Source organism: Salvelinus alpinus, chromosome 14 (genome assembly GCF_045679555.1).
Source record: "Salvelinus alpinus chromosome 14, SLU_Salpinus.1, whole genome shotgun sequence".
NCBI lineage: Eukaryota > Metazoa > Chordata > Actinopteri > Salmoniformes > Salmonidae > Salvelinus > Salvelinus alpinus.
The window spans coordinates 55,230,656-55,242,988 of NC_092099.1; the positions used below are offsets into that span (position 1 = coordinate 55,230,656).

The 12,333-nt window shown below is 45.3% G+C and overlaps 1 protein-coding gene across 1 annotated transcript in view; it reads right to left on the bottom strand.

Annotated features, from left to right (window-relative positions):
• Nucleotides 1–2,019: 2,019 nt before the first annotated feature.
• Nucleotides 2,020–12,333, bottom strand: part of LOC139539114 (zinc finger protein GLI2-like) — a 28,309-nt gene continuing 17,995 nt past the window's right edge. Inside the window, exons 6-10 of the mRNA XM_071341899.1 lie at nt 10,448–10,597; nt 9,436–9,600; nt 8,957–9,235; nt 6,665–7,010; nt 2,020–5,943 (exon numbers count right to left, since the gene is read on the bottom strand). Of these exons, the coding sequence (XP_071198000.1) occupies nt 3,620–5,943; nt 6,665–7,010; nt 8,957–9,235; nt 9,436–9,600; nt 10,448–10,597 (3,264 nt within the window). The 3' untranslated portion in view covers nt 2,020–3,619. The remainder of the gene's footprint in view (nt 5,944–6,664; nt 7,011–8,956; nt 9,236–9,435; nt 9,601–10,447; nt 10,598–12,333) is intronic.

Sequence of the window (12,333 nt, forward strand, 5' to 3'; positions counted from 1 at the left end):
CCAAAGAACGTATTTCCACCGGTCTAATGTCCATTGCTCGTGTTTCTTGGCACAAGCAAGTCTCTTCTTCTTATTGGTGTTCTTTAGTAGTGGTTTCTTTGCAGCAATTCGACCATGAAGGAGTGAGTCATGCAGTCTCCTCTGAACAGTTGATGTTGAGATGTGTCTGTTGCTTGAACTCTGTGAAGCATTTATTTGGGCTGCATTTTCTGAGGCTGGTAACTCTAATGAATTTATCCTCTGCAGCAGAGGTAAGTCTGGGTCTTCTTTTCCTGTGGCGGTCCTCATGAGAGCCAGTTTTATCATAGCCCTGGATGGTTTTTGCAACTGCACTTGAAGAACATTTCAAAGTTCTTGAATAAATAAAGAAAGAAAATAAATAAAGAAAAAACATTGAATGAGTAGGTGTATCCAAACTTTTGACTGGTACTGTATATCAATCTGTATTGCTAAAGTATCGCGTAAGATCCGCAATAAAATGTCACGTTAATTTCCAGTTGAGCCGACGTCTCCGCAACAGCGGGAACATTGCCTCGCTCTATAGTTATTTGACATGAGGATGGTTTTCATGGTGTGTAGAATTCATTAGGGTGGGTGCTGAAGAGTTTAGATAACGACACTTTGCTTTCATGTGTCCCAGAGGGACGAGACCATGTGATTTCAAAGGAGACACAAAACAGAACTTTGGTTAAAAAAGAAAAAACGTGGATACTGTATTTGAAATGTACAAAAGCTATATACAACACACACACACACTCACTCTGAGCATAGCCAAATGAATGAGCAGTATACCTATACATACTATAAGGCTACTTTAACTCCAGGAAACAAACTAAATAAAAACTTAGGAGTTGCGGTTTATCATTGTCTTTGATATGATTCGTAATCAAAGTAATACGTTCCTTATTTGAATCTCCATATAGTCCATGTCTAGCTCAGAACTCAGGGAAGAGGGAGGGTAATGAATCCACTAATTAGTGTGTGATCATGTCCACAGAGAACACATGGAGTACTTGCATATTCCTTTAGAGATCTGATTCCTCCTAGACATTGTGAGGCATGGGGATCCGTGTGTGTCTTCACAGACTGACTGACACTGAGGCAGATCTCTGTCCTTTTCAATCATACAGTCAGTCTCACAAGGAGGAGGGTCCATAGAGGGTTAGACATTTTTTGGAGGGCACTTGGAGGATATTTTATACAGTATGACTGAAAGGGGCCATCTCCTGCTGTACGCTAGGGTTTGGTTTCCCGGATACAGATTAAGCCTAGTCCTGGACTAAAAATCATTTTCAATGGATAATCTCCACTGAGCATGGGTTTTAGTCCAGCACTAGGCTTAATCTTCGTCCGGGAAACCGGCCCTAAGAGCTTGGCAACGGAACCTCTTCCACTGCAAGCTCCTCTAGTATTTGATACACTGACAATTTTGCAGGTTTTCCTACTTACAAAGCATGTAGAGGTCTGTAATTTTTATCATAGGTACACTTCAACTGTGAGAGACGGAATCTAAAACAAAAATCCAGAAAATCACATTGTATGATTTTTAAGTAATTAATTTGCATTTTATTGCATGACATAAGTATTTGATACATCAGAAAAGCAGAACTGAATATTTGGTACAGAAACCTTAGTTTGCAATTACAGAGATCATACGTTTCCTGTAGTTCTTGACCAGGTTTGCACACACTGCAGCAGGGATTTTGGCCCACTCCTCCATACAGACCTTCTCCAGATCCTTCAGGTTTCGGGGCTGTCGCTGGGCAATACGGACTTTCGGCTCCCTCCAAAGATTTTCTATTGGGTTCAGGTCTGGAGACTGGCTAGGCCACTCCAGGACCTTGAGATGCTTCTTACGGAGCCACTCCTTAGTTGCCCTGGCTGTGTGTTTCAGGTCGTTGTCATGCTGGAAGACCCAGCCACGACCCATCTTCAATGCTCTTACTGAGGGAAGGAGGTTGTTGGTCAAGATCTCGCGATACATGGCCCCATCCATCCTCCCCTCAATACGGTGCAGTCGTCCTGTCCCCTTTGCAGAAAAGCATCCCCAAAGAATGATGTTTCCACCTCCATGCTTCACGGTTGGGATGGTGTTCTTGGGGTTGTACTCATCCTTCTATTCCTCCAAACACGGCGAGTGGAGTTTAGAGCAAAAAGCTCTATTTTTGTCTCATCAGACCACATGACCTTCTCCCATTCCTCCTCTGGATCATCCAGATGGTCATTGGCAAACTTCAGACGGGCCTGGACATGCGCTGGCTTGAGCAGGGGGACCTTGCGTGCGCTGCAGGATTTTAATCCATGACGGCGTAGTGTGTTACTAATGGTTTTCTTTGAGACTGTGGTCCCAGCTCTCTTCAGGTCATTGACCAGGTCCTGCCGTGTAGTTCTGGGCTGATCCCTCACATTCCTCATGATCATTGATGCCCCACGAGGTGAGATCTTGCATGGAGCCCCAGACCGAGGGTGATTGACCGTCATCTTGAACTTCTTCCATTTTCTAATAATTGTGCCAACAGTTGTTGCCTTCTCACCAAGCTGCTTGGCTATTGTCCTGTAGCCCATCCCAGCCTTGTACAGGTCTACAATTTATCCCTGATGTCCTTACACAGCTCTCTGGTCTTGGCCATTGTGGAGAGGTTGGAGTCTGTTTGATTGAGTGTGTGGACAGGTGTCTTTTATACAGGTAACGAGTTCAAACAGGTGCAGTTAATACAGGTAATGAGTGGAGAACAGGAGGGCTTCTTAAAGAAAAACTAACAGGTCTGTGAGAGCCGGAATTCTTACTGGTTGGTAGGTGATCAAATACTTATGTCATGCAATAAAATGCAAATTAATTACTTAAAAATCATACAATGTGATTTTCTGGATTTTTGTTTTAGATTCCGTCTCTCACAGTTGAAGTGTACCTATGATAAAAATGACAGACCTCTACATGCTTTGTAAGTAGGAAAACCTGCAAAATCGGCAGTGTATCAAATACTTGTTCTCCCCACTGTATGTACGTTTTATGAGTTCACATATTATTCAAACTTGATCTTTTTATCAAGGCACTTGGTGAACTGCTTTCAGTGCACTGCTTTTTAAAAGGTAACAAACATCAACAAATACTGAGCAATGGACACATTTGCCAATGTATTTTTATACCCTTGTCTATTTTTATTCGTAGATACAAAGTATGGCTTTTTAAAACAGTGATACAAATACCCCTAATGTCTTTACTACACTTACTTTATCTAACATAAACATTACTTAAAATGTACTTGAGCAAATATTACATATAACTGGATAAGCAAAGTCTCTATACAGGCCGGTGGAGATCGACATTCTCCTGATAAGTAACAATTTCCATAAGGTATTGTTACATATAATCAGAGCTTTTATAGTACATTTTTCCTGATGCTTTCTTGAAAGGGTCTGAATATACAAGGGGGCCGTCCCAATAATCTCTCCTTCCTCCTGAAGTGTGGACTACTCCCCACAAATTTAAAAGCATTGGAATGGTGTAGGCATGGGCCAGAGGGAGTTTCCATTCACCAATCATTTCCTTTGAAATTCATGAAAGGAAGTGAACACGTGAACACTTTGGGAGAAAAACTATTGGGATGCAGCCAAGGCATTAGCTCATCATGTTGAGGAACTTACTCTCCTCAGCCAGGGCGGTCAACATGGAGTTCATATCGCCGATGGCCATGTTACCGATCCCTGCTGGCACGGAGGCCAGGGTCACAGAGCTACGGGGGGTGGTGAGCCTGGAGGAGTTCTGGGACAGACTTGTGAGGAGCCCGGGGCTGAGGGTCCCCGACATCAGGCTGGAGTGGTCGCCATCATCCAACATGGCATCAAAGTCAATCTGGGCGTGCTCCACACCAGAGGAGTCCACGGTGCTGGTGACCTGGTTGACCCCTGAAGATGCCATGAAAACGGCAGTGCCTACCGGTGCCTGGGGTGTGCAGGGGGACATGGGGGAGTCGAAACTCAGGTTGTTGTTGGACTCGAACATGTGTATCTGGCCAGTGTATAACATTGGAGCGTTTGAGTTGGAGTTTCCCTTTTGTCCGACGTTATGTGCTGCGGTGCGGCCTGGCTTCTTTGGACTGGCCTCAGAGGTGTTGTGATTGAAGTCAGACTGAAGGAAACGGTTCTGCATCGTACTGCTGGATCTTACATGTTGTCTGGACATAGACTTGGTCTCCATGGGAAGCCTGGGCTGCATCCCATCTCTGGTCCCAGTATGGACGGCTTGCTGCTGAGGCGTACTACTGTAGTTCAGCTGCTCAACCTGATTCATGTGAGGGGGATAGCTTTCAACCTGAGTCCTTGATCTGTAGTTTTGAATATCTGGATTATGTGTTGCCATTACTCTGCCATTGGGCAGTGCCATGCCGTTGTAGTTGGGTCGTAGGCTGCCATTCCCAGATCCAGAGTTAGGGATGGGGACAATGTCTTGGCCGTATCCCTGCTGGGGACTCATCTGCTCAGTATAATTCATGCTGCATGGCTGCCTCTGTTGCTGTTGGACAGAGTTGATCCTTTGGGCGTTGCTTCTCTGGGTGTAGCCTTGTAGCTCCATGTTCTGGCTCATAGGCATCACCTGCTGGTTACTGTTACTACCCATACTACCCTGGAAAGGCCCACAGTTTTGTCTCTGCTGAACCACTGCCAGGTTGTTGTTTCTGAGGAGGTTCTGCTTGGTGACTCTTGAGGTGCCTGTGGCATCCACAGTCCCTGAGCTGACCTCATTCCACTGCACTGGCATGTTGTTTTTGTTGTTCATACTGGGTGAGGTTGGGTACTGCTGTTGCTGTGATCCAGAACCAGGGCTCATCTTGTAGGGCGTTAGGGGGGCCTGGCCTGACTCAGACAGGGGCATGTTGGTATCCACCATGGCCATCCTCCTTTGCCCATAGAACTGCTGCTGGGGCTGCTGGGAGGAGGTCATATTCCCTTGGTCCTGGAAGCCGTGTGATTGGCTGTTGGTGTAGTCGGCGGGGCCTGCTGATTGGTCGGCGCCAGTGTTCTGAGACCTGAGATACTGTACGACATCATCAGGCAGCACCATGTCCTCGTCCCCTGCATGGTCCAGCCCGTCCACAGCCATGGTCTCCATCACCACATTCTCTGAGATGCTGGGGGGCCGCGGGGCGAAAGAGTGGCGGTGCAGACTTCCGTCGGACCGTGTGTAGCCATGCATGGCCAGGCCCCGGCGATCAGTAGAGGGAGGAGGCATCATGGAGTTGGGGTTCATACTGTTCATGCTGTTGTAGCGCTGGACCCTCGGCAGGGACAGTGGGTCCAAGGTGGGTCTGCGGACGGGATCGCTGGCTCGCCGTGGCAGGTTCCCAGGGACCTCGTGGGGCATCATACTATGGTTACTGTAGCCAATGTCGCTGCAGCGTCTGGGCACTGCTCCAGCAGGGGGCTGGAACAGGTTGGAATGGGAGGAGCTCTCCCTCTCCTGGGAGTGGTCCCCGTACAGGGCCATCCTGGTCCTGAGGCTCATGCGCTCCATGTTGGGCAGAGGTGTGGGTGGAGCTCCCCCAGTTGCGGCAGCATACTTGGCCTTAAGATGGTAGTGCTGAGCCGGGGTGAGGCTGAGCAAACTAGGGATGTTTCCACCACCCCCTCCACACTGGCTGGCCTCGCTGGATCTCCGGGACAGGTCTGTGGAGATGGGGTCGTAGGAGTCGGCTGAGCTGATGTTGTTGTGGCGGTTGCTGAACTGCGAAGCTTCGGAAGACCGGCGGCTGGAGTAGCAGGGGGAGATGCCCGAGGAGCGGCGGCTGGTGTAGGCTGAACTGGCAGTGCTGGTGTTGCTGTACCGGCGGCCCTGCTCATTCAGCTGGTTTAGCATGGTCACCTCGCATGATGACAGGTCACCAAGACGCTGACTAGGGTAGGGCCCGGGTGGAGCGATCATATTGGAGTTCTCCAGAAGGGAACCTGAGGAACCAACAAGAGGAACCACATTAGAACATATAGAGCAAAACACCTTTCTTGGTTTCTGAGGCTGCTTCACAAATTCCTCCCAACTCCATCTCTCCGATTGTGGATGAACGCAAAAAAAAAAGTTTGTTATTTGGTAATTTGTACCCCTTTTTCTCCCCAATTTCGTGTTATCCAATTGGTAGTTACGGTCTTGTCAAATCAAATTGTCCCATTGCTGCAACTCCCATACGGACTTGGGAGAGGCGAAGGTCGAGAGCCATGCGTCCTCTGAAACACGCACTGCTTCTTGACACACTGCTCACTTAAGCCGGAAGCCAGTCGCACCAATGTGTCGGAGGAACCACCGTACAACTGGCGACCGTGTCAGCGTGCATGCGCCCGGCCCGCCACAGGAGTCACTAGAGCGCGATGGGACAAGGACATCCCTACCGGCCAAACCCTCACCTAACCCCGACAACCCTGTGCCAATTGTGTGCTGCCTCATGGCTCTCCTAGTCATGGCCGGCTGCGACACAGCCCAGGATCGATTCCGGATCTGTAGTGATGCCTCAAGCACTGTGATGCAGTGCTTTAGACCGCTGTGCCACTCGGGAGGCCCTAGCGAGTATTTGTAATAAGATAATATTTTTCTTCCTTGTCATCGTTTATTAAACTTTCAGCATTATGACAGTTTTTAACAACAGTTGTTATCAAAAACTCTATATAAAACTCTTACCAACAGCAGGAATAGGAGGCAGCTTGGTGTTGGTGTTCCGGATCTGTGGACCAGAGTTGGTCCAGGGACACGAGTCTCTCACATTCTTCAGCCTCTCCTTCTTGATGTTCTCCAGCTTGATGGTGACTCCTCCCCCTTTACGGAGCCCAAGCCCCACCCCTGCTGAGTTGCTGTGGGAGAGGGTGGAGGAGTCTACCATGGGAGGGTCATCCAGTGCACTCAGCTCCCCAAAGCTGCCCCCGCTGTGCAGGGCTATCTCTACTCCACTGTCATTGTTGTGGGCACTGCCAAGTGGCGATGGCTCACTGCTACATGACGAGTGACCGCCAGGGCTGGATTGATACGTCTGGAGAGGGGGACAGGATATATGGTTTATGTTAGACACCAGATCAAGCCTATCAAGGGCTTTTCATATTACTAAGTTGAACCAAGCTCTACTGAGTGGTTTTGTTCAGGTTGGCATGGTAGTGTGAAAAGGGTACCACAGTCAGACCAATTGCTCTTTACTAAGAACCTATTTTTGTTTCTTTTTGACCATTTTAATTTAAAAGGATCACAGTAAGGTACTTAATTCAGGGCATGGTCATTGTAAAAATATGCTTAAAGTATGTACAAGCTGGATGTAGAAGCCTAAGTGTTATTGTTTCTTAGTTTACTCCAATTAGGGGAGGGGTGGTAGGGTTTGCGGGAAATAATAAAGGAAATATAATTAAAAAAGATATGTATATATATATATATATATATATATATATGTGTATTTATGTGTATATATTTATATATATGTGGGTATGTATGTGTATGTATGTATATAAATATATTTACAAAAAAAATATGGGGGATTGGAAATGATGTAGACAATTACATTGATGGAAGCTACAATCTATCTGCAATATCTAAATATAATATAAAAATATATCAAAATAATAATAATAATATATATGCTTAAAGGCCTAGTGCAGTCAAAAACGGGATTGTTCTGTGTTTTCTATATATTTTCACACTATGAGTTTAGAATAATACTGTGAAATTGTGAAAAATATGTTAATGCACTTTTAGTGTAAGGCCTGAAATTTCAGCCTGATTTGGTGGGATTGAATTTTGGCTTGCCTGGTGACATCACCAGGCAGTCCATTTGTTATCAGACCAATAAGAAAGAGTTCCAAACCTCTCTGCCAATAACAGCTAGTTTTCAGTTTCCCCTCCCCACTCAGACCACTCCCAGACGGTCCTAGCAAAATTCTTGCTTGAGAAATTGCTCTTTGCTAAGAACCTATTTTTGTTTCTTTTTGACCATTTTAATTGAAAAGGATCACAGTAAGGTACTTACTTGTTACCCAGAAATGATTTGATATTGAGAAAAAAACAGCTGTATTGGTTAAAATATTAAATACTGGAATACAGTTGCACAATTCTGATTAATCAAGTATGTAAACTCTTTGCAAAACCACAAATTAAATAAATGATGTAGCCTAGCTATAGTTTCATAATCTTATTTATCATAGATGTGTTGGATTCATTTACAAAGGAAACAAGTATATTGTGGAGCGATGGAGGGATACTGTGAGTCTAATCCCAGTAAAGTGTTGATAGTGATGAATTCTGACACAGACTGAACTAGAAAGAGTCTTGATCACAGCTTGATTGCTGACACTATTTGTTCCACACACATGCTGAACAGTCCCATTCTTTGAATATTAATTTGATAATGACTTTTATCATGGCCCGACAGACATTACTGTCAGATCACGTAGGCCACAGAGGAATATAACTGAATAAACTGAATAAACTGTAGACAGTACAGTATAGACTTTTAAAACCAGAAGCGCTTGGAAAGTGCTTGGTGTAATCCTCTATTCTTTCATACATAAAGGAACAGAGTAGTGCAATTTGTACAGATGCAAAATTGACATGCAGTTAGAAAGCATTGAAATGAAAGAGAAAAAGTGGTGGTGCTTACCTCAGAGATGCCTGTCCGTTGGGGAAAGTGTTAAAGAAAGAGAAGCACATTCAAGTAGTGACCAGAGAGGTGAGATGGATTAGGAGAAGGGTAGACCATCAGCAGGTCAATTGTCCATCACAGTTAGCGTGAAAGGTGATGGGATAGATGGTGAAATGCCTGCATTTGAGTCACAAGACTCAAATATCATAGAATATGTATGAATGGTACTGATAGGATTTGCATTGATAGTTTTAAGTAGTTAGTAGTTGAGAGGATTTTGACAATAGTCAAAGTCAATGCTTTGTTAAACAATTAGTGGTGATGACACATTGGAATGTCACACCCAGTCTTACCATCGAGTTCTCGGTCTTGATTGACTTGACCTGCAGGCAGTCCTCCACTCCTCTAGTAATGCTGTTGGCCTCCATCTTTCCATCTATCCCTCTATCACTCTGTTTGGCATTTGCCTCGTTCTCTCCATTTCCCTTGGGAGGACCCCTGGGAGGCACATCGCCACGTTGTTTCTTGGTGACGTGGGCCTCTGGTCCGTGAACCGTCTTCACATGCTTCCTGAGAGAGCTGGGGTCTGTGTAGCGTTTAGTGCACCCAGGGATTTTACAGATGTAGGGTTTCTGGGAAAAATAATTAAAAATTATGTCTTATTACCTCATGCTTATGATTACTGATTTCATTGCCTTCTGAAAATGCAATATATAAAAACAAAATAAATGTTTATGCGCATTAGTTGATTTAAATAATGGCAGTGGGTAAATACTGTATGTAGATGTAGCTCAAAGTATGTCTTTGAGGTGATTGTCTATAAGAGCCGTACCTCATTGGAGTGTGTGCGGTTCTGGTGCTTGGCTCTGTCTGAGGCGTTGGAGAAGGCTTTGTTGCAGCCCTCATGTTCACAGACGTACGGCTTCTCCCCTGTGTGGGACCTCAGGTGGGTCTTCAGGTTCTCCAGGCGAGAGTAGGCCTTACAGCATCCTTCAAACTAGAGAGAGGGAGGCAAAGGTCAGTTAGACATAGCCGCAGAGACTCTTACATGTATCACACAAAAGTATTTGCTCTTAGAGAAAAATTACTATTACAAGTATTTAAGCTAAGTAAGAGACCATGGAGAGCTTTGTTGAAACAAAGCATCAAAGCTGTTCTGTGTTTAGCTTTGGTATGCTACAATAGGCTATGCATTGATTTGGTATTCCTTCAGAGCGGCATACTGTGCTGTGCACTGTGGGTAATTGACAGTTTGTGTGAGATGGGATCAAACTATATTCGCTCAAAAGTGGACATAAAAGACCTAAGATCCTCCCTTCAAAAACACAAGACTTGTTAGAGAGGGAGATAGCTGGGGGTGAATGAGATGCATGTGGGATTTAAAACTAAACTCTTTACACTTTAATAACTAATATCCTCCCCTCCTGTCAATCAGCCTTGTGAAGTCTCTAGTCAGAAGTATTTTAATGGACTGGACTCACAAGGCCTCATCAATGAGCTTTGAAGCTGAGGAAACTACACTCTGAATGTGATCATCATGAGTGGACTGCATGCTACAGATGAGGCCTTTAGGAATTCCCGGAAAACTCATCTAGATGGAGAGGAAGGATCACTACTGGTAAGAAATAGGCTCGGAGTGAAGAAATACAGTAAAGTTACGGTCAATAGTTATTACAGGGTGCAAAGCATAACCCTATCTAAAGGTAGGACTTGTGTAGAAATGTGTTTAATACAAGGAGAGATAGTTATGTGAGTAGCTTATCCATGACCTATAATAGAAGGCTCTGGACTTATTGAAATAATGTGTACATGCCCAGGTGCTAGTTGGGAGTTGGAGTTCTTACTGTGCATTTGTGTGGCTTCTCCCCAGTGTGTCTCCTCATGTGGACCACCAGCATGTACTGAGCTTTGAAGGGCTTCTGTTCTCTCGAGCACTCATCCCAACGGCACACAAACTCTTTCTTCTCACCATGGATGTGGTCGTTGTTGATGTGCTGAAGAGAGAACAGGGGAACATGGGGTTACATGGGAGTAAAACACAGCCGACACATCCATGTATCTCAACTTGTTTCAGGATATGATCTTCTCAATCAACTGTCAGACTGTCTTTAAAGCTGTCCCTTTCCTGCTCATTCGAGGTGGGATGGTGTGTGTGTGTGTGTGTGTGTGTGTGTGTGTGTGTGTGTGTGTGTGTGTGTGTGTGTGTGTGTGTGTGTGTGTGTGTGTGTGTGTGTGTGTGTGTGTGTGTGTGTGGAGAAGTGAGACGTTTAGTCAGCAAAGAGCTTGTGAGAGCAGGCCTCCCAAACATCCCTCTCTGAGATCCCGTCCTTTCCCCAAGCCAGACCACGAGTGACAACGCCAGCCATCATGGCTGACAGTTTGTCTACAATGTGAGTTGTAGACAAAGGGTTGTGAGTGTTTTGTCAGGTCCTGTGTCTCACACACACACAATGTTTTCTCAGGCCCTATATGCGTCAGAGGGAGGGGACTTCCTTTACTAACCGGAAGAGGAATTAGGATCAAGAATAATCCTGAGTTGTCTGACAGTCACACCTGAGATTTACACACATCTCCTCCTCTCTCTCCCTCAGATGCACATGCTTCAACAGCTGATTATGTTCTTTGAGGAACACGTTGCACCCCCCCCAAAGAATACGTTGCACCCCCCCACCCTCATTTTGCCCTCAGAATAACCTCAATTCGTCGGGTCATGGACTCTACAAAGTGTCGAAAGCGTTCTACAGGGACACTGGATCATGTTGACTCCAATGCCTCCCACAGTTGTCAAGTTCGCTGGATGTCCTTTAGGTGGTGGACCATTCTTGATACACACGGGAAACTGCTAAGTGTGAAAAACCCAGCAGCGTTGCAGTTCTCGACACAAACCGCTGCGCCTGGCACCTACTACCATACCCCGTTCAAAGGTACTTCAATATTTTGTCTTGCCCATTTACTCTCTGAATGGCTCTCACACACAATCCATGTCTCAATTATCTCAAGGCTTAAAAATCCTTGTTTAACCTGTCTCCTCCCCTTCATCTACACCAGGCCTGGGCAAAGGCCGGCCCGGGGGCCGTATTTGGCCCGCGAACCTGATTCAATACGGCCCGCGGAATCATGCTCAGATCACATAAAGAATTTACGATAGTAAAGTTTTGAAAAACATATTTGTCATTCAAATGAAAAGCCCAATGAATGCCTTTGTGTAATGATTCAACTCCCACCACTTGTGGGACATTTATTTTGAAGGCCGTATAAATAACAACTGCACGAGGACAGACAGTGACTGACAGGCTGACACACACGTCACAGTTACAGATAGTAGCTAGCTAGAAAATGCACAAAAATTAGTTTTTCAAAGATTTCAAAGAAAAGGAAAGTATACAATGAATGTAGTGTGTTCCAGCAAGAGTGGACATTGAAATATTTCTTTATTGAGGTATCAGGGAAAGCTGTGTGCTTAGTGTGCAAAGAGAGCATCACTGTCTTGAAAGACTACAACTTGTCCCAACACTTCCAGACGAAGCATGCAGAGAAATATAGGAATATGTCTTCTGAGTGCATCGAAAGAGTTGCTTTCTCAGTTGCAAAAGCAGCATGGACTTTTCACAAAACCGCATTCAGCAAACGACAGAATTGCGAGAGCTAGATATGTACTGTCCCACAAGATTGCTAAACAGAGCAAGCAATTCGCTGAGGGCAAATTCATTAAAGAATGTTTACATGACTC